Source organism: Monodon monoceros, unplaced genomic scaffold (assembly GCF_005190385.1).
Source record: "Monodon monoceros isolate NGI ecotype Baffin Bay Population unplaced genomic scaffold, NGI_Narwhal_1 Super_Scaffold_15, whole genome shotgun sequence".
In the NCBI taxonomy this organism is placed as follows: domain Eukaryota; kingdom Metazoa; phylum Chordata; class Mammalia; order Artiodactyla; family Monodontidae; genus Monodon; species Monodon monoceros.
The window spans coordinates 839,102-862,177 of NW_021703771.1; the positions used below are offsets into that span (position 1 = coordinate 839,102).

Here is a 23,076-nt window from a genome sequence, read left to right on the forward strand (position 1 = left end):
TCAGGCCCTGGGAAAGATTATTCGATTTATATAACCTTCATAGGTTAGCCAGGATTCCAGATGATCAGACCAACTTATCCAAATGTCATCTAATACATAAAGTCAGACACAAAACGTTATTTTTAACTGACAAAGAGTAACTTTGGAGAACGTTATCACTACATTGCTATACTGATGAGCAATTTTATATTCTTGGTTGCTACATGTAAACTTTGTTCAGTAGTGCCTTTGGGATGTGATCATCATATTTAGCCATTTCTCTTTTTGGAATTTCCTAATTCTGAAGCATGAATTAATTTCAAGACTGCCTTCCAAAATTTTATATGCTCCAGAAAGACATTTCCATTTAATATGCGATTTTTTTCTACTGAATTTTCTTTTTTCTGTTCTGTGCTAATGATGTTTCCCCACCTCCATTTCCTAAGAGTGATGCTCTTTTCACTCAATAGATATTTTGTTGAACAATTGAACTAGATCTTAATTTCACCTGAACCACCCAATTCTTTAATCTATTTATTTGCTTCAAGATATTTTCAGAGAAATTGATTCATTTTGTCTACAATTTGACTGATACTGGATGGTATCAAATTTGTAGTTTATTTCACTAAAATGAAAAAAAAAGATAGGGAAAACAATTTTCAGAGAGACCTTTTTTTTCTTTCTTTCTGTATTTAGGTGGCTATTACACATGTAAAAAACATTTAAAAAATAAGGCTCAGCACTATAGTTAAAGGAACTACTGTGGGGTACTTACCGTATTGTTATAGGGATGAATGCATTTTTGTTAATGCTGTAATTAGCAGAAAGAGTCAAGATATTTTGAGAACTTCCACATCCGTATTTAACTGTGGGCTTTCCTTCCACAAGAAATAAATGAAGAAACTGTTGTCCAAAATTCTTCTCATTACCTTTAAGAACAAATGTTACATTAAATTAGCGATTAATGTAGATTTACATTTTATTCAATAACAATCATTCATTTAACAAATACAATCTTAGTTCTCAAGGAGTAATCATTCAGTGAGATGATAGGAGTGTTATTAGATAATTATTCAATGTAAAAGGTACTGTACTAGAAATATACATTATTTTCCACAGGTTGAGGATGGCATAGTATTAACAGCATTAATTTGACATGAGATTTTAACTTCTGACTTTGTTTCTTAATAACTATGACTTTAACTATTTTCAACCTCAGTTTTCCAATAGGTTCTAATGGGATAATGAGAGCAACTAATTGTTAGAATTACTGTGATAATAAAATAAGATAATAAATGAAAGGTGCCTGGCACCTACTGAGTATTGATAACTTGATTTATAATTATTAATTATTTATATTTTAATTTTAATATGTCTCATAAAAATTGAAATGGTAAAGAAATATATAAAGAAAAACAAGAGAAACATTCCCCTTTCTGCCAGCCCATCCTTCATCCCCCTTTGAGGTATTCTTTACTATGATTTATAAACATGCAAATATTTGCATAGCCCTAATTTTATTTTTAAAACAAATAATATAATAAATAGCTTTGCTCACTTGTCTTTTCACTTAACAATAAGTTTTAGATATCTGTCCTTGTAGGTACATAGATTTCTCTCTTTCTTAACATTCGTAATTTAAGTATCACTCACACAGAAAATCACACAAATTTTAAGCATATAGCTTAGTGAATTCTCACGAAGTGAACCCGCTCACACAAACACCACCAACTTAAGAAAAAGAAAATTTTCTGCATTGTCAGAATTCCTATTGATCAGTGCTCTCCTCTTCCCTCCACCAAATGGAACTGAGATCCTGATGTTTAACTATAGCAATAGTTTTGCTTGATTTTCATTTTTATATTAGTGGGATCATACTTCTATGTTCTTTAGCGTCTATTTGCTTTTGCTCAATATTATGTATGTGAGATAGCATTCACCCTACATTTCTACTGCTTTATAATATTCTATTAAATGAATATTCACAATTCAGTTATTTTTTCTTCTATAGATGGAAATCCACCCACCCTGTTTTTGGTTTTTATGAATAATGCTGCTATGACAATCTCGTATGTGTCTTTGGTGTTGAAGTGCATGCATTTCTGTTTTGTATGTACCAGGAGTTAAATTGTTCTGTCACAGAATATGACTATGATTAATTTAGTAGCTACTACCAATTTTCTGAAATGATGTTTTAACTCCTTACCAACAATATATGAATGTCAGCTGATCCTTTTTTTTTTTTTTTTTCCATTAATTGGTTTGATCACCTTGTAGATTTTAACTATTCTGTGTTTATTATTCTGGCTTTAATTTTGTTTTCCTCATATTAGAGAAGTTGAGTATACTCTCATGTTTAGTGGCTATTTTGATATCCTATTTTGTGAAGTGTCGGTTTGTGTGTCTTTCTCTTATTTTTGTCTGCTTGTTTGCTTTTTCCTTATTGATTATAGAGTTATATCTATGTATATATGTAATATTTATATACATATATATGCATACACATAAAAGAACATACAAACAAGCTCTTTGTCAACTACATATATTGAAAATATCTTCTCCAATCCTGTAGAGCGTCTGGCCATTCTCTTAGGGGTCAATTTGCGGTATGCGGGCCTCTCACTGTTGTGGCCTCTCCCGTTGTGGAGCACAGGCTCCGGACGCGCAGGCTCAGTGGCCATAGCCCTTGGGCCCAGCTGCTCCGCGGCATGTGGGATCTTCCCAGACTGGGGCACGAACCCGTGTCCCCTGCATTGGCAGGCTGACTCTCAACCACTGCGCCACCAGGGAAGCCCTTAGGGGTCAATTTTGGTGAACATATGTTCTAAATTTTAGTATGGGTAAATTTACCAGTTGTTTCCTTTGTGGTTATGATTAGTACTTTCTGTATCATCTTTAAGATATCTTTGCCTGCCTCAAAGTCACAAAGTTATTCTCTTACATTATCTTCAGTAATCTTTATTTAAGAGCTACACTCTCCTGAGAATTGACTTTTGTGTATGATGTGAAGTAAGGGGTTGTAGCAGGTTGAATAATGGCTCTGAAAGATATTCATGTCCTAATTGTTGGAACCTGCGAATATTAACCTTATATGGCAAGGGAGACTTTGCAGATGTTAAATTAAAGATCTTGAGATAGGGAGATTATCCTGGAGTATCTGGTTGGGTCATAAAATTAGTCGCGTGTCTTTTTAAGAGAGAGGCAGAGGGAAATTTGACAGTGGAAGAGGACAAGTTATGTGAGTATAGAAGCAGAGATTGGAGTGATGCAGTCACAAGCCAAGAAATGCCAGCAGCCGCCAGAAAGAGGCTGGAAGAGGCAAGGAATAGCTTCTCCTCTGGAGCCTCTGGAAGTACCCAGTCCTGCTAACAACCTGATTTTAGTTGTATAAGATACATTTTATACTTCTGGTTTCTGTTGTTTTAAACCACTAAGTTTATGGTAATTTGCTGCAGCAGCAATAGGAAATTAATACAGGGTCAATTTTTATTTTTTCTCTTTTGATTTCCAATTGATCCAAAATCATCAAAGCAAATAATTCTCATGATGCATTTACTGAATTCTCAGATATTTGTGGAATATATATTTTAAAATTTTTCATATCCCCTTTCTCTACTCTTTACTTTTATTTATTTTTGTGAATATATACATTTAAGATAATGATTTTGTTGTTTTTTTACTCAAGCAATATAAAAAATACCTGTGAAAGTGCACTAAAAGCTGAAATTACAACCCTCAGAAATGACCAGCAATTGGAGAGAGTGTGGAGAAAAGGGAACCCTCCTATACTGATGGTGGGAAGGTAAATTGGTATTGCCACTATGGAGCACAGTATGGAGTTTCCTTACAAAACTAAAAGAGTTACCATGTGATCCTGCAATCCCATTCCTGAACATATATCTGGAGAAAGCCATAATTCGAAAAGATACATGTGCCCCAATGTTCACCACAACACTATTTACAATAACCAAGACATGAACACAACATAAAAGTTCATCAACAGATGAGCGGATAAAGGTGTGAGATATATATATATATATATATATATATATATATATATATATATGCACACACATAATGGAATATTGCTCAGCTATAAAAAATGAAATAATTTCAGTAGCAGCCACATTGATGGACCTAGAGATTATCATACTAAGTGAAGTAAGCCAGACAAAGACAAATATAATATGATATCACTTATATGTGGAGTCTAAAAATATGATACAAATGAACTAATTTATAAAACAGAAACAGACTCATAGATATAGAAAATAAACTTTCAGTTACCAAAGGGGAAAGGTAGGGGGGTAAAAATTAGGAATCTGGGGGTAACATATAAATACTACTATATATAAAAAAAATAACAAGGACCTACTGTATAGCACAGGGAACTATATTCAATATTTTTAATAATGTATAAGGGAAAAGAATCTGAAAAATAATACATATATACATATATATATGTCAATCAATTTGCTGTATGCCTGAAAGTAACACAACATTGTAAATCAACTATATTCAATAAAAAATTAATTAATTAAAAAAAGAAATGGCTAGCATTAATATTTGGCAAACACTTCCATAGATACGAAGGCTGATAACTGGATAGACGAATATATAGAGAGAAAGTTTTCCTTTTTACTAGAGCAAAATCATAGTGTACATGGATTTTAAAATGGAAATTATATTAAATTAGTAGTTCTCAAACTTTTAGGTCTAAGGACCCTTTAGCACACTTAAAATCTACCAAGAAACCCCCAAAAGCTTTTGTTTACATGGTTTGCATCTTTTGATACTTATTGTATTGGAATTTAAAACTGAGAAAGTTTTCAAATATTTATCAATTAGTTTAGTTAAAAATAACAATAGGGCTTCCCTGGTGGCGTGGTGATTGAGAATCCGCCTGCCGATGCAGGGGACACGGGTTCGTGCCCCGGTCCAGGAAGACCCCACATGCCGCGGAGAGGCTGGGCCTGTGAGCCATGGCCACTGAGCCTGTGCGTCCGGAGCCTGTGCTCCGTAACGGGAGAGGCCACAACAGTGAGAGGCCCGCATACCACACACACACACACACACACACACACACAAATAATAATAATAACAATAATAAAATCCATTACATGTTACCTGAATATAAACATATTTTGTGAAAAGTATTATATTTTCCAAAAAAAAAAGAAATAATCAGAGGAGTAGTGTTATTCTATTCTTTTGCAAATATATTTAATGTAATGCTTAATAAAAGACAGCTGGATTCTCATATCTACTTCTGTATTCAATCTGTTGTGAATTGTTCACTTTGGTTGAAATATATGAACTCTAGACTCACACAGAATGTAGTTGTAATGGAAGCCTTTCTAAATACAGACAAATTGGGCAAATGGTAGTTCCTTAAAGTTTAGTTGAAAAGTGGAATCTGAAACTCTATTAATGACCTTTACATACTCTGTTACATTACAATTCCATTGGTCTATCTTGCACTTTGAATGGATATTCTACCTGTGCATGATTTTGTAACATTGTGCATTGACTATTTGAAAAATGTTGGTTCACTGGGTTAAAGAGATCTTTCAAATGTTGACATATTTTATCATATAATATATTAATAAAGCACATTCATTGATATTACTACTGAACTCATCAGAAAGTATTGGGAAGCTCTGAAGCTCATTACAGAGGAGGTAAATTTTCTAAAATTCTAATTTTTCTTAGAAAGCTTGAGTTTTATCTTTGTGAACAAATATTGTTAGCTGCCTAACTTGAAATAACAGGTTTGCTTTGTTAATTTTTGAGAAAAAATCTGTAAAATATGCAAGTCTGAATAACCATAGGTTATGTTTTAGTCATTTGTCAAGTCATGTTTTCATAGTACTACTTCAACCAGCAACTTAAAAAAATGCACATGCATTTCCTCAAGTCAGTTTTTATACTTTAGTGTGTAGTATGTAGCAGACTTGCTTTATGTATACTTTCCCTTTGGAAAAAAAACATTAAAGAGTTGTATATACAAGGACTGAGAATTTTAAAAGTGAATCTGTTTTTCTGCAACATGAAGAAAAATTTTTGTGTCTGCTTGTGCTTTGAGTGAATAGCAGAGTAGAACAAAATGACCGAATACAATTCGGTGCCACAGCCATGACCCGAGGTGCCAGAAGGTTCATCCACTGACTTTTGTATCATGAGTGCAACTGTCAACACAGTGAAAAGGAAAATGTCTTAGTTTTAGTAAAAAAATAATTTTGGTGTTATGGAAACCTGAAAGGGTCTTGAAGATACTCAGGGATCTGGATAAACTTGAACTATCTCTGTATTAGAATTCACATCAATTAAAAAAAAAAAAAAGAAAATGAAACCAGAGTGAAACTAAAGGTATTGCTGAACCTCAGATAAATGTTTCTTTAACATCTCAGCAAGAATGTCAGAAAACCTAGGTTATCTCTCCCTCCAGGCATCAGGCTCTAGAGAATGGAATAAGAGCAACACTCAGCTCTCCAGGAATGGTTCAGAGAAAAGGGTCAGAAAAGACTGAAAGAATTTAAAATAGGAAAGAAAAAAATCTAGTTCACCCATTGTTTCTTGTCAACTTTCTTTATCTGTGAGCTATTTTGCAACTTTATAAGTTGAGAAAATGAATAATAATTCAAATAATTCTTGTCTATAGAAATGCATACTGTGTCTGGTAAAATGCAATTGGTTAGTACATGGAGGTAGAACTGCTTTCCACCACTTTGCAAGTTTGCTTCAGAATTCCTTAAACTTTTTGTATGACTTTGCTCCTTGTATTCTCCTTTGAAGTGGTTGTAGTATCTTACCAGTTCCCTCATCAATTAATAGCTTAAATAAAACCTCTGATGTGTTCATTTTATATGCCTTTTTGAAAAGTATCCTTTAACAAAGGAAAACAAGCTAATTTCAGTTTTTGAAATTATGAGGTATATCAGGAGAAATGATTCACATTATATTAGAGCAAATAAAACCAAAATCAACTCCAAGGAGAAAATTTTTCATCTAATACGTGAATTGGGTCCGAAACATGAATGACAGTTTGATCTGACATCATTTATAAACAAATGATCAGAAGAGATTCATAATTTTGAGTTAAAATAAAACTCAACATCATTCTTCATAGAATTGATGGTGATGAATACAGATTTTATATATATATATATATATATATATATATATACACATCTTTATTGGAGTATAATTGCTTTACATATGCCCCCATAACTATTCCCTCTTGCGTCTCCCTCCCTTCCACTCTCCCTATCTCATCCCTCTAGGTGGTCACAAAGCACCGAGCTGCTCTACCTGTGCTATGCGGCCGCTTCCCACTAGCTATCTATTTTACATTTGGTATATATATGTCCATGCCACTCTCTCACTTTGTCACAGCTTACCCTTCCCCATCCCCATATCCTCAAGTCCATTCTCTAGTAGGTCTCTGTCTTTATTCCCATCTTACTCCTAGGTTCTTCATGACATTTTTGTGTTTTTTTCTTAGATTCCATATATATGTGTTAGTATACGGTATTTGTCTTTCTCTTTCTGACTTACTTCACTCTGTATGACAGACTCTAGGTCCATCCACCTCACTACAAATAACTCAGTTTCATTTCTTTTTATGGCTGAGTACTATTCCATTGTATATATGTGCCACATCTTCTTTATCCATTCATCTGATGATGGACACTTAGGCTGCTTCCATGTCCTGGCTATTGTAAATAGAGCTGCAATGAATATTTTGGTACTATATGACTCTTTTTGAATTATGGTTTTCCTAGGGTATATGCCCAGTAGTGAGATTGCTGGGTCATATGGTAGTTCTATTTGTAGTTTTGTAAGGAACCTCCATACTGTTCTCCATAGTGGCTGTAACAATTCACATTCCCACCAGCAGTGCAAGAGTGCTCCCTTTTCTCCACACCCTCTCCAGCACTTAGTGTTTCTAGATCTTTTGATGATGGCCATTCTGACCAGTGTGTGATGATATCTCATTGTAGTTTTTTTTTTTTTTTTTTTGCTGTACGCAGACCTCTCACTATTGTGGTCTCTACCATTGTGGAACACAGGCTCCGAATGCACAGGCTCAGTGGCCATGGCTCATGGGCCTAGCCACTCCACAGCATGTGGGATCTTCCTAGACTGGGGCACAAACCCGTGTCCCTGCATTGGCAGGCAGACTCTCAACCACTGCACCACCAGGTAAGCCCTCATTGTAGTTTTGATTTTCATTTCTCTAATGATTAATGATGTTGAGCATTCTTTCATGTGTTTGTTGGCAATCTGTATATCTTCTTTGGAGGAACGTCTGTTTAGGTCTTCTGCACATTTTTGGATTGGGTTCTTTGTTTTTTTTTGTTATTGAGCTGCCTGAGTTTCTTGTAAGGTTTGGAGATTAATCCTTTGTCAGTTGCTTCATTTGAAAATATTTTCTCCCATTCTGAGGGTTGTCTTTTCGTCTTGCTTATGGTTTCCTTTGCTGTGCAAAAGCTTTTAAGTTTCATGAGGTCCCATTTGTTTATTTTTGTTTTTATTTCCATTTCTCTAGGAGGTGGGTCAAAAAGGATCTTGCTGTGATTTATGTCAAACAGTGTTCTGCTTATGTTTTCCTCTAAGAGTTTGATAGTTTCTGGCTTTACATTTAGGTCTTTAATCCATTTTGAGCTTATTTTTGTGTATGGTGTTAGGGAATGTTCTAGTCTCATACTTTTACATATAGCTGTCCAGTTTTCCCAGCACCACTTATTGAAGAGGCTGTCCTTTCTCCACTGTACATTCCTGCCTCCTTTATCAAAGATAAGGTAAGTTTATCCCTGGAACTTTTATCCTGTTCCATTGATCTGTATTTCTGTTTTTGTGCCAGTACCATATTGTCCTGATTACTGTAGCTTTGTAGTATAGTCTGAAGTCAGGGAGCCTGATTCCTGCAGCTCCGTTTTTCGTTCTCAAGATTGCTTTGGCTATTTGGAGTCTTTTATGTTTCCATACAAATTGTGAAATTTCTTGTTCTAGTTCTGTGAAAAATGCCAGTGGTAGTTTGGTAGGGATTGCATTGAATCTGTAGATTGCTTTGGGTAGTAGAGTCATTTTCACAATGTTGATTCTTCCAATCCAAGAACATGGTATATCTCTCCACCTATTTGTATCATCTTTAATTTCTTTCATCTGTGTGTTATAATTTTCTGCATACAGGTTTTTTGTCTCCTTAGGTAGGTTTATTCATAGATATTTTATTCTTTTTGTTGCAATGGTAAATGGGAGTGTTTTGTTAATTTCACTTTCGTATTTTTCATCATTAGTGTATAGGAATGCGAGAGATTTCTGTGCATTAATTTTGTATCCTGCTATTCTACCTAATTCATTGCTTAGCTCTAGTAGTTTTCTGCTAGCATCTTTAGGAGTCTCTCTATATAGTATCATGTCATCTGCAAATAGTGACAGTTTTACTTCTTTTCCAATTTGGATTCCTTTTATTTCATTTTCTTCTCTGATTGCTGTGGTTAAAACTTCCAAAACTATGTTGAATGAGAGTGGTGAGAGTGGGTAACCTTGTCTTGTTCCTGATCTTAGTGGAAGTGGTTTCAGATTTTCACCATTGAGGATGATGTTTGCTGTGGGTTTGTCATATATGGCCTTTATTATATTGACAAAAGTTCCCTCTATCCCTACTTTATGGAGGGTTTTTATCATAAATGGGTGTTCTATTTTTTTGAAAGCTTTCTCTGCATCTATTAAGATGATCATATGTTTTTTCTCCTTCAACTTGTTAATATGGTGTATCACATTGATTGATTTGTGTATTTTGAAGAATCCTTGCATTATGGAATAAATCCCATTTCATCATGGTGTATGATCCTTTTAATGTGCTCTTGGATTCTGTCTGCTAGTATTTTGTTGAGGATTTTTGCATCTATGTTCATCAGTGATATTGGCCTGTAGTGTTCTTTCTTTGTGACATCCTTGTCTGGTTTTGGTATCAGGGTGATGGTGGCCTCGTAGAATGAGTTTGGGAGTGTTGCTCCCTCTGCTATATTTTGGAAGAGTTTGAAAAAGATAGGTGTTATTGCTTCTCTAATTATTTGATAAAATTTGCCTGTGAAGCCATCTGGTCCTGGGCTTTTGTTCGTTGGAAGATTTTTAATCACAGTTTCAATTTTAGTGCTTGTGATTGGTCTGTTCATATTTTCTATTTCTTCCTGATTCTGTCTTGGCAGGTTGTTTATTTCTATGAATTTGTCCATTTCTTCCAGGTTGTCCATTTTATTGGCATAGAGTTGCTTGTAGTATCTCTCATGATCTTTTGTATTTCTGCAGTGTTAGCTGTTACTTCTCCTTTTTCATTTCTAATTCTATTGATTTGGGTCTTCTCCCTTTTTTTCTTGATGAGTCTGGCTAGTGGTTTATCTATTTTGTTTATCTTCTCAAAGAACCAGCTTTTAGTTTTATTGATCTTTGCTATCGTTTCCTTCATTTCTTTTTCATTTAGTTCTGATCTGATTTTTATGATTTCTTTCCTTCTGCTAACTTTGGAGTTTTTTTGTTCTTCTTTCTCTAGTTGCTTTAGGTGCAAGGTTAGGTTGTTTATTCGAGATGTTTTCTGTTTCTTAAGGTAGGATTTTATTGCTATAAACTTCCCTCTTAGAACTGCTTTTTCTGCATCCCATAGGTTTTGGGTCATCGTGTCTTCATTGTCATTTGTTTCTAGGGATTTTTTTATTTCCTCTTTGATTTCTTCAGTGATCACTTCATTATTAAGTAGTGTATTGTTTAGCCTCCATGTGTTTGTATTTTTTACAGATCTTTTCCTGTAGTTGATATCTCGTCTCATAGTGTTGTGGTTGGAAAAGATACTTGATACAATTAAAATTTTCTTAAATTTACGAAGGCTTGATTTGTGACCCAAGATATGATCTATCCTGGAAAATGTTCTATGAGCACTTGAGAAAAATGTGTATTCTGTTGTTTTTGGGTGGAATGTATTCTAAATATCAATTAAGTCTATCTTGTTTAATGTATCATTTAAAGCTTGTGTTTCTTTATTTAATTTCATTTTGGATGATTTGTCCATTGGTGAAAGTGGGGTGTTGAAGCCCCTACTATGAATGTGTTACTGTCGATTTCCCCTTTTATTGCTGTTAGCATTTGCCTTATGTATTGAGGTGCTCCTATGTTGGGTGCATAAATAGTTACAATTTCTATATCTTCTTCTTGGTTCGATGCCTTGATTATTATGCAGTGTCCTTCTTTGCCCCTTGTAATAGTCTTTATTTTAAAGTCTATTTTGTCTGATATTACAATTGCTACTCCACCGTTTTTTTCATTTCCATTTGCATGGAGTATCTTTTTCCATCCCCTCACTTTCAGTCTGTATGTGTCCCTAGGTCTGAAGTGGGTCTCTTGTAGGCAGCATATATATGGGTCCTGTTTTTGTATTCATTCATCCAGTCTGTGTCTTTTGGTAGGAGCATTTAGTCCATTTACATTTAAGGTAATTATCAATATGTATGTTCCTATTCCCATTTTCTTAATTATTTTGGGTTTGTTATTGTAGGTCTTTTCCTTCTCTTGTGTTTCTTGCCTAGAGACGTTCCTTTAGCATTTGTTGTAAAGCTGGTTTGGTGGTGCTGAACTCTCTCAGTTTTTGCTTGTCTGTAAAGATTTTAATTTCTCCATCAAATGTGAATGAGATCCTTGCTGGGTAGAGTAATCTTGGTTGTAGGTTTTTCTCCTTCATCACTTTAAATATGCCCTGCCAGTCCTTTCTGGCTTGCAGAGTTTCTGCTGAAAGATCAGCTGTTAACCTTATGGGGATTCCCTTGTGTGTTATTTTTTGTTTTTCCCTTGCTACTTTTAATATGTTTTCTTTGTATTTAATTTTTGATAGTTTGATTAATATGTGTCTTGGCGTGTTCTTCCTTGGACTTATGCTGTATGGGACTCTCTGTGCTTCCTGGACTTGATTAACTATTTCCTTTCCCATATTAGGGAAGTTTTCTACTATAATCTCTTCAAATATTTTCTCAGTTCCTTTCTTTTTCTCTTCTTCTTCTGGGACTCCTATGATTTGAATGTTGGTGCATTTAATGTTGTCCCAGAGGTCTCTGAGACTGTCCTCAGTTCTTTTTATTCTTTTTCCTTTATTCTGCTCTGCAGTAGTTATTTCCTCTATTTTATCTTCCAGGTCACTTATCCATTCTTCTGCCTCAGTTATTCTGCTATTATTCTGCTATTGATCCTTTCTAGAGTATTTTTAATTTCATTTAATGTGTTGTTCACCATTGCTTGTTTCCTCTTTAGGTCCTTGTTAAATGTTTCCTGCATTTTCTCTATACTATTTCCAAGGTTTTGGATCACCTTTACTCTCATTATTCAGAATTCTTCAGGTAGACTGCCTATTTCCTCTTCATTTGTTAGGTCTGGTGGGTTTTTATCTTGCTCCTTCATCTGCTGTCTTCTCATTTTTTTATCTTACAGTGTTTGGGGTCTCCTTTTTGCAGGCTGCAGGTTCATATTTCCCATTGTTTTTGGTGTCTTTTCCCAGTGGCTAAAGTTGCTTCAGTGGTTGTGTAGGCTTCCTTGTGGAGGGGATGAGTGCCTGTGTTCTGGTGGATGAGGCTGGATCTTGTCTTTCTGGTGGGCAGGACCATGTCTGGTCGTGTGTTTTTGGGTGTCTGTGGCCTTATTATGATTTTAGGCAGCCTTTCTGCTAATGGATAGGGCTGTGTTCCTGTCTTGCTAGTTGTTTGGCATAGGGTGTCCTCCACTGTAGTTTGCTGGTCGTTGAGTGAAGATGGGTGCTGGTGTTGAGATGGAGATCTCTGGGAGATTTTCGCCATTTGATATTAAGTGGAGCTGGGAGGTCTTTTGTGGGCAAGTGTCCTGAAGTTGGCTCTCCCACCTCAGAGGTACAGCGCTGACTCCTGGCTGCAGCACCAAGAGCCTTTCATTCACATGGCTCAGAATAAAAGAGAGAAAAAATGAAAGAAAGGAAGAAAGAAAGAAAGAAAGAAAGAGGATAAAATAAAGTAAAGTAAGATAAAATAAAATAATTAAAATAAAAAGATAATGATTAAGAAAAAAACTTTAAAAAGTAAAACAAAAACAAAAAAAAAGCCAGAAAGGCAGAACCTTAGGACAAATGGTGAAAGCAAAGCTATACAGACAAAATCTCACACAGAATCATACACATACACACTCACAGAAAGAGGAAAAAATCATCTACCTTGCCCCCAGAGTCCACCACCTCAATTTGGGATCATTCCTTGTCTATTCAGGTATTCCACAGATGCAGCGTACATCAAGTTGATTGTGGAGCTTTAATCCGCTGCTGCTGAGGCTGCTGGGAGAGATTTCCCTTTCTCTTCTTTGTTCGCACAGCTTCCGGGGCTCAGCTTTGGATTTGGCCCCGGCTCTGCATGTAGGTCGCTGGAGGGCGTCTGTTCTTCGCTCAGACAGGATGGGGTTAAAGGAGCTGCTGCTTCGGGGGCTCTGGCTCACCCAGGCCGGGGGGACAGAGGGGTGCTGATACGGGGTGAGCTTGCAGCTGCAGAGACGTGCATGATGTTGCACCAGCCTGAGGCACGCCGTGCGTTCTCCCGGGGAAGTTGTCCCTGGATCACGGGACCCTGGCAGTGGTGGGCTGCACAGGCTCCCGGAAGGGAGATGTAGATAGTGTCCTGTGCTCGCACACAGGCTTCTTGGTGGTGGCAGCAGCAGCCTTAGCGGCTCATGCCCGTCTCTGGGGTCCGTGCTTTTAGCCGCGGCTCGCGGCTATCTCTGGAGCTCCTTTAAGCAGCGCTCTTAATCCCCTCTCCTCGGGTACCAGGAATCAAAGAGGGAAGAAAAAGTCTCTTGCCTCTTCGGCAGGTCCAGACTTTTTCCCGGACTCCCTCCCGGCTAGCCGTGGCGCACTAACCCCTTCAGGCTGTGTTCACACGGCCAATCCCATTCCTCTCCCTGCGCTCTGACCGAAGCCCGAGCCTCAGCTCGCAGCCCTGCCTGCCCCGGCGGGTGAGTAGACAAGCCTCTCGGGCTGGTGAGTGCCAGTCGGCACCGATCCTCTGTGTGGGAATCTCCCCGCTTTGCCCTCCGCACCCCTGTTGCTGTGCTCTCCTCCGTGGCTTTGAAGCTCCCCCCTCTGCCACCCGCAGCCTCCGCCTGCAAAGGGGCTCCTAGTGTGTGGAAACCTTTCCTCCTTCACAGCTCCCTCCCACTGGTGCAGGTCCCGTCCCTATTCTTTTGTCTCTGGTTTTTCTTTTTTCTTTGGCCCTACCGAGGTATGCGGGGAATTTCTTGCCTTTTGTGAGGTCTGAGGTCTTCTGCCAGCATTCAGTAGGTGTTCTGTAGGAGATGTTCCACATGTAGATGTATTTCTGGTGTATCTGTGGGGCGGAAGGTGATCTCCACGTCTTACTGTTCCGCCATCTTCCCCCTCTCTCCAGATAATGTTTATTATATCCGGTACGTAGATAGTCGAGTATGGAAATTTCCATAAAGTGACATGGATTTCTACCATCTCCCATGAAATAAATAACACCATACATTTGTATGGTACTTTGTATTTTTCAAAACACTTTTAAATATATGTTTTCAAACCTTGTGAATTTGATAGTACCAATTACATCTGCATGTTTCATAGTCAGATACAAAACAGAAAGTTTCATTGACTGGCTCTATGTTGTACAGTCAGCTCACAACCGATCTGGGCTCAAGTCTTGGGTGATGTTGTTACCTCCTGATACTTGGATCAGAACTGCCTGTGGCAGCAGCTGATGGTCTCTTCCTTCCTGGTACCACCTGGTGGCATGTGATAAAGACTGTTCTCCCAGCTTGCCCTGGGTTCTCTGCTGAACCCAGGCTTTTGCTGCAGCTCTAGAACTCCACTTTCCCCACTATCCTGAAAGGTTTGTGTTTGTCCAGAGCAGCAGCAATGCAACAGCAACCTCAGTAGCTAATGGTTTGCAGACATCGTAGAGCAGCATGTATGTAGGATATAGTTGGGGTGCGTTGGCTGGTCCCTGGATGGACAGCAGGCAGAGCAGCTCTGGGGAGGGTGAAAGAGCCTGGAAGCAGGCTGGCATACATAATTCATTATTACATATTTCCCACATGCTGCTGCAGAGTGGGCCAGTTTCTGAAATTTACAGAAAGCCTATTTTAATTTTTCCTAGCCTGCTAACTCTGCTTAACCAGTAAAACAAAGTCATAATTCCAGAGTCTGAGAGGAATGAATCCTCTTTATTTAGATGAAATGGACAAGAATGAAAACTAAAAACTGCACCAATTTCATCCCACTGCTGTTGCAGTCCTGATTCTAGACTTTTTCATGGTCGAATTTTTCTTTTCCACAGTGGAGATGTCTATCAAACGGATGCAACATGAATGACACCCATTTGATAAAAATATCCTGGGCCTCCCATTCCTAGAGTCCTTGTCTGGCAGGCACGAGGGAGGAGGGATTAAAGCATATCTGAACAAGATGTTTGAGCACTTACTGCACATTGCCATATGCCAAACACTGTTTTAAGCACGTTAAACGTGGTAACTCTCTCAATATTAAAACAACTTTTTAACATCTTTGGTATTGTTATTATTAATATTATTCCATTTTACAGAGATGTTCGGTAATATGCCAAAGGGCAGAGCCAGGTAGAGTAGCTCCAGAGTAATTTTCCTAATCACTGGTTGACACCATTCTTGAGGTGGGCACGGCAGCAAGTTCAGTCTTGACTAGGCTCATTTCTTTGTTTCTGCCCCTTCCTCTGTCAACCAGGAGTAACCTTGTTCCATTCCCTTATTAATTACATCAGAAGCAGAGTTGAATTGCTCACTGATCTTTTTCTTCATAAATTTCAGTCATAGAAATAGAATCTAGTTGTTTTAAACACAATCGTCTATTTCAAGAGAAGTTTAATGAATCACATCGTTCTAGGTCAAGGGTTGGCAAACTCTGCCCCATGGGTCAATTCTGCCATCGACTGGTTTTGTAAGTAAAGTGTTTTCGGAGCACAGCCACATTCATTTATTTACTTTTTCTATGGCTGCTTTCATGCTACACTGGCAGAGTTGAGCAGTTATGACAGACACCATCTGGTCTGCAGAAAAAATTACTTTCTGGTTGTTATGGAAAAATTTGCCAACCCCCATTCTGTTCTTACTTGTTTAAGCAGACCCAGGAAAAAGTTACATTTGATTCAAACTGTGTTTTTTTTGTTTTGTTTTGTTATTTTTGCGGTATGCGGGCCTCTCACTCTTGTGGCCTCTCCCGTTGCGGAGCACAGGCTCCGGACGCGCAGGCTCAGCGGCCATGGCTCATGGGCCCAGCCACTCCGCGGCATGTGGGATCTTCCCGGACTGGGGTACGAACCCGTGTCCCCTGCATCGGCAGGCGGACTCTCAACCACTGCACCACCAGGGAAGCCCCAGATTCAAACTATGTTTTGACTAAATCCTGAAAAATCTATACCCTTTTGTTGGAAGAAAGTATAGCCATGTTTAACAGAATAGTTCCCTAAAATAAAGTTTCAATAACTACTAATTTTTTATTGTAACCACCAAAGCTGAGTAACTCACAAACAGAAATTTAAGAACTATTCTAATCAAGTGCTGATCTATGCAAGGCCCTGGTTGAAGTACTGAGGGTGTGGGTGGAATAGATGTAAAACCCAACTCAGACGATGAGGTGTTCCCTAGTTAGAGAAGAGATATAAGCCCAGATTCCTGGTATTATGAGTCTCCACTCAGCCCCAGTCCTTACTGTGTACTCCTATTGGAAAACTGTCACAGTCAGCTTTCTCATGGAGTTAGGCTCATAGGATCTCACCATTGAATGGTGAGAAGCAAGACACAGACCACATCTTATTCATATTTGTACCCCTCCCAGGGCCTGACAGCGTGCAGTGCACTTTGTGGCACTCAGTTACTATTTGTTGAGTTTGACTTTGCTGCCGCATAACAATGATACAATAAAGTGATTTCTAGATGCCTTATGAATGGCCATGCATGATTTCCTGCAACCCTGCTCTCAATCCCACTCTGTCCCTTCTCTGTCTGGAGCAAGCTCCACTGGAAGCTAGTATCAAGGGGTAAAGGCATTCAGAGAACTTTATGCTACACGTTGTAAAATTGATTTAAAAAATGAAGCAAACTTTTTGTATGAGAAAAGATGCTTCTTAATAAGACGTCAGGCAATGCTGTGGTGTCTCACTGGTCTTGGCATAGAAGGTGTCTAATGAAGATATTGTGTATTTTGCTGGGGAAGTCATTTTATAGAGAAAGACAGAGGTTATGATTCTTCAGATTTAATTTTTTTCTTCAGCAATATCAGATATCTCTTCTACCAGTCTTTCCTAAATGCACCAGAAAGGAGGTTTCAATAATCTTATCTGTTCTATCAATTCCTACCTGGAATAAATTTCTAAGACCAGTCCTTTTGCTCTCTTTCTTAAATACAAACCCTAAGTAATATAAAGATTATTTCTGAATTCTTTTCTTCCACTGGAGCTGCTCATGTAATTTGCCTCCTGCATCTCGGTCAAATGTCTTCTCCTAATTCTCAGATCACATCCTTCCAAAGGGCCTGCTTATTTCTTCTCACAGAAATAGCACAGAATGGATTCACCTGCATAGTAATAAATCCCATGACAAAACCTGACTGATGCTGCTTGCTGAACAGAGCTCATTTTCTGAGTGTGCACCTAAAGAGTTTTGTGTGGTCTCACCCCTTCTCCCGTGACCTATTAGCAGCTCCTTTGACTGTGTTCCAGAATTCTGAATTGGTTCAGTGGCAGATTCAAAAAGCTTTCTTTTCATCTTGACTGCTGTTCTCAGAGCTGTCTCTCTCCCACAGAGAGTTCTTTTAAAAACTATCCTTTCTAAGGAATTTTACTGTAACCCCATAAGGATTCAAACTTTATCTCCCTTTTGTTCCCTTTTCAACATCAATTAGTTGCTGAGGCAAACTGAGAAAAGATAAAGCTACAGTTTTGAACTAGGAATATAATTCAAAACTGTCATTGGCTTATCAATCTAATATTTCTCTCTATCGTTTTCCCTTTAATAGGTGATGATACAAAGCAAAAATGTTCAATAAATGTTTGTGAAATGAAATTCAGTTTTTGCTAAAATGTTCAGGAATAGGTAAAAATAGCAAAGGTAAAAAACAACCCCTCTACCCCCCCAAAAAACCCAAAAAAACCTTACACTCTAACATCTGTTTTAATTTCCTCACGACTTTTAATTGCTCCTACACATAATATACTGATTTCAAAGGAAAGAAAATTAGTCCTGAAGTCAAATTAAGGGACACCTTTAAAATTGCAGGTGTCTAAATGAACCACAAAAATCTTTGTGTTCATCTGTTGTGAGGCTTTTATGAGGTTGACAGATTCCAAGAGGAGTGAAGACAGCAAACCCATAAACCATTCTGCTGAGGTCTTCCCAAGAGTGTGGGATTAAATTACCACTTACACATGAACAAAAAGAATGTGCTACAGACAATATTTTCTCCCTTCACAGGCTATGAAACTCCCTTGAGTAAACAGTTTCCACACATCCAGTGCTGTGATAGCAACAATTTTGTAAGACAAAGACACAGGCTGCTCATTATTCCAAGGGCACTCTTTTCTCATTAATAATTTCTAGTTTGACTTTTTTGGTAGGTCATTGGCTACAAAAGGCAAAATTAATTGTATGGCACTAACATCAGCTTAGGTTTGACTGTTTTAGAGCACCAGCTTGAACAGAGTGGACACACGTGGCATGTATGTCTATGGCCTTCAGAAAGAGAAAGTTGAGTGGCAGTTTGGATGTGGGCCTGCAGCGCAGGCCCAGGGTAGGAGAGTTCGTAGAGGTTGGCTGCTTCTTTGGCTCTGAGCTGTTTTCAGTTGCTAAAAACACACTTTTCACAAGGAAACACCTTCCGTATCTAGGTAACTTAAAACACTGCAAAGCCAGAAAACGACTTTGCTTTCTTTGTGGCTTTAAAGTATTATGTTTATATCTTTTGTTTTATGTTTTGTTTTGTTCCCCCTGAAATGCACTATTACCTCCAAATTTCATGGTCACCTATCACCACTTAGGTTTCCCATATAAAAAATCAGTTTTTCTTTTATTATTTTCTTCTCTTATTTTAAACATAAATAAATGAAATAATTTAAAGCTATCATTTAAACAGGGGCACTTACACTCCTAGGAAATAAATAATGCTGGCCTAGTTCTGACAAGTTAGTTTCTTTCTAAAATGTAACATAAATTCCCAGTTTTAATTTAATGTTCAAAGCTTTTAACTATACCCAGTTTTCCAAAAATTCTTCTTTTAGGCATTTTTCTCATACTCAAGTAATAAAAAAAATTTAAGTTTTGTTTAGAAAGTACAGTAAGATGAATCGATTTTGCAAAATATTTCAAAGTGGAAGAGAAACTCATTTGGGAAATAATGAGTTGCCTTACAGTGGATCATCTATCCAAGTACTGAAGACATTGTATCTCCAATATAGGGAACTGTTAAAACTATGGTATATTCATTTCAAAAGAGAAAAAAACAATTGTAACATTTGTAATATTGCAGGCAATACACTTTAGTGGTATTTGCCCATGAGTGAAAGAGACCAAAATGTAGAGAACCCTGTACATGGAGGTATTTCCTTAAACGAATATTGTTAATACTACTTTTTTTTTTTTGCCAGCTAAATTTAAGATAATGCTTAAAGAGTGATAAGAATTTTCCCAACTGTCAAATGAATACCAGCTTTGAAATACCTTTTTCCAAGTTACCAAGTATTGAATGCAATTCATGTTAGTTATTTATATTATAAAAAATATGCTATTTGAAACATTTGTAGCATTACCGTTTCACTGCTCTAGCCATATGCTGTCAAATTTATATGCTTGCTGTATTCTTCTTTGCTGGTTCAGAGCCTGTTTGTAAGTCATGTTTCATTAAGTGACTCCTAAATTAAAGAAACTGCTAAAGAAAACTAGAAAGAAACAAGATTTCTTTTTGGTAATACTTCATTTGCTGGGCTAGAAAAGTTTCCCCAAAACATTTAAATGAATAATTCATTAATTCAGTAGGTTAATATTTGAGAAAGAAGCATGACATATAGAAGGTCAAACATTTAATACTCACTGTAGAGAATTGTTCCATTCAAAGTGCTTGTTTGTATAGTCAAGTAGATGTTAACAATTCTGTTACGTTCCTTCCTCAGGGTTGTACAAAAAGGCAGTTCTAAGTAGGAATTCCCATTGAAAGATGGAAAAAATAAACCTGCATCTAAAAAAAAAAAGTCATATTAATATATGTTCTGATAGCATTCTATTGCTAATCAAGTAGATGAGAACATAACATTTATAGTTATCATTCATATAAAATGATAACACTGGTATTTATAGATATTTGGCCAAACTTCAAGAAATTTAGATATATAAGTATAATAAATTTGTAAAGTCATTGTCTCGAGTAATTAACTACCAGTTCATAGGAAAAAACTTTAAGCAAAAATTTTAGATGGATGAAAAAAAATGCCCTGATATTGTATTAAAAATGTCTCCCTGCATATGTGAAATAATAGTTTTCATTAGACTCTTAAAATATCCTGTGATACAAATGGCAGTACATCAAATTACACTCTTAAAATTCACGAATTTTATTTGATGTAATCATACCTCAATAAAAAAGTTTAAAAAAAGTCTGTGACAAAAAAAGATTAGAAATTTGTCTCATAGAGGTATTTTATTAATATTCATTAATATTTAGTGCTTGTCAATAATACTTAAATATTTTATAAGTAGTATTACTATAATATGCAATGTGATTAATAATTTTTACAGTTATCCTTTTAAAATTATTCTTTAAATGAATTAATCTCATAAAATCTGGAGGCACATAAAATTTGGAAAGTATTTTATTGTCATATATATATTTAGATCTATAGACTTGATACATTGAACAAGTGTAATATAATATATGGGAGGCTAGAACTTTATTTTTGTCTCTCTCACAATGGGGGAAATTTTCTCTGCCTCTGGGTGAAAACTTGGCAGTCCCTATGAGTCCTACATTCTTTCTAAGTTATACAATTATACAGAAGCTAATCCAGGCTAAGAAATTTATCAACATTTAAATCTTCCTTTAGAGATATGACTTCCCCAGCCCCCTCCAACCAGCTAAGGCCTGCAGGGCACCTGTCACCCGCTGCCTGTTTTCCGGGCAGGAAGAAGTTGGTTTCTCTTCTTTTTATGTTCTTAGAGCCTCCTCTCAAGCTAGCTGCTGTTTCAGATACTTTGAGCTTTGCAGAGAGGGCAAAGTGGGCAGAAAGGAGAGAGAAGTTCATAGTAAAGTGTAGCTATTACAGCTGGCCACCAATACTGTCGTAAGCAGTCCTCTGCTCTCTAGGAAGAACAGATGTTTGAAACTGTTTTTCTCACAGTAGGAATGTCAGATAAAATATAGGGAGCTCAGTTAAATTTCAATTTCAGATAAACAACACATAATTTTTTAGTGTATGTCTCAAACATTGCATGAGTTAAGCTTATACTACAAAATTATATGTTGTTCATTTGAAATTCTAATTTAACTGAACGTCCTGTATTTTAACCCTATGACTCATGAGCATTTGTGTAATCTTTTGACACCCTTTGCCAGCTACAATTCCTAGGATTTTGTCTCTTCATTTCTAACTTGGTCCCCTCTGGTTTTTCACATTATATACAGACTCTTGCTGCCAACAACTACTTGCCTGTGTTGAAGCAACAGTTGCACTGGACAAAGTGAAAGAGGTAAGGAAGACTTTATTCAAGGCTATTGAAATAGGGGAGAGAGGCCAGAACTCAGCTTTTGCTCAACTCCTCTGAAACAAAAGGTGACAGATTTTTTAAGCTGAGGTGAGGGGCCCATGGGCTACCTGTGTCGCTATTTGGCCCTACCCCCTAAAAGCATAAACTCTCTCATGTCTTCATCACAGAAGACAGTTTACAGCTTAGAACAAGGCTCCTACCTGCCCACAGAGAGGGCCACTATCTTTATTGATGATTGCATTTCAAAGAGATGGTTCTGGGTCCCGAAGAAAAGCATCTTTGGTTGTCAAACTGGCAAGAAGATTTTAAAAATATTTATATCTCAAAAGATGCAAAGAAAGAATTACAACGAAAAGTTTTCCATAGTAGAAGCTCTGAGAAATGTGAGGTCATGGGCCTAGAGTCGGGAAGAAGCTTCTCTAAAGTTCAGGACAGCTGAGGAGAATGCTAAGGTTGTCTTGAGCACCTGACTAGGAAAACCACTGGGGCAGAACATCAAGTGAATCCAGGCCAAATGGCTTTCCTGAGGAGTCCATATCTAGACCATGGTAGACATTTCCTTCCCTGCTGTCTATGGAGGTATAGTTAGTGGTCAATCTCTTCCCTATCTTTCTCTCCACATACACAGACACAGACAGACAAACAGACAGACAGACAGACACACACACACACACACACACACAGGCTGCTTTGGCTTTTTCAGATATGAATGCATGACTCTGTTGGTCCGTTATGTTCCTTTCCGAATGATAGGGTTTTAACTATCCTTAAACACTGTCAGATGTGATGGGTTGGAGAGGGTGCAGGGTGAGGTCAACAGGATAGCTTTCTACAAAATCATTTTTCTCAAAATCGTGTTTTCATGTCTTTAAAATCCTTTCTCCTCTTCAAATGATGCTTCTTTTTATATGAAGAGTATTTTCTAGTCAAATCTTGCTTTTAGATATGGTACCTCATTTTGTTTACAACATTATAATCTGGTGTGTGAAAGTTTATTTTTAACATCCTGATTTTGTCTATAACTTTGTATTGTCAGATAAAAATTATATACTTTATCTATTAGCAAACTGATTTAAGGGAAAAGGGAAGAGGGGGAGGGACAAAGTAGGTATATAGAATTAACAAACTACTACTTATAAAATAGATAAGCAACAAGGATATATTGTATAGCACAGGGAATTATACCCCTTATCTTGTATTAACATATAATGGAGTATAATCTGCAAAAATACTGAATCACTCTGTTGTACACCTAAGACTAACACAATATTTTAAATCAACTATAAAGTAATAAAAAAT

The 23,076-nt window shown here is 37.1% G+C and overlaps 1 protein-coding gene across 1 annotated transcript in view; it reads right to left on the reverse strand.

Annotated features, from left to right (window-relative positions):
• Positions 1-23,076, reverse strand: part of EYS (eyes shut homolog) — a 1,642,163-nt gene that overhangs the window by 336,985 nt on the left and 1,282,102 nt on the right. Inside the window, exons 30-31 of the mRNA XM_029223300.1 lie at positions 20,111-20,254; positions 755-908 (exon numbers count right to left, since the gene is read on the reverse strand). Of these exons, the coding sequence (XP_029079133.1) occupies positions 755-908; positions 20,111-20,254 (298 nt within the window). The remainder of the gene's footprint in view (positions 1-754; positions 909-20,110; positions 20,255-23,076) is intronic.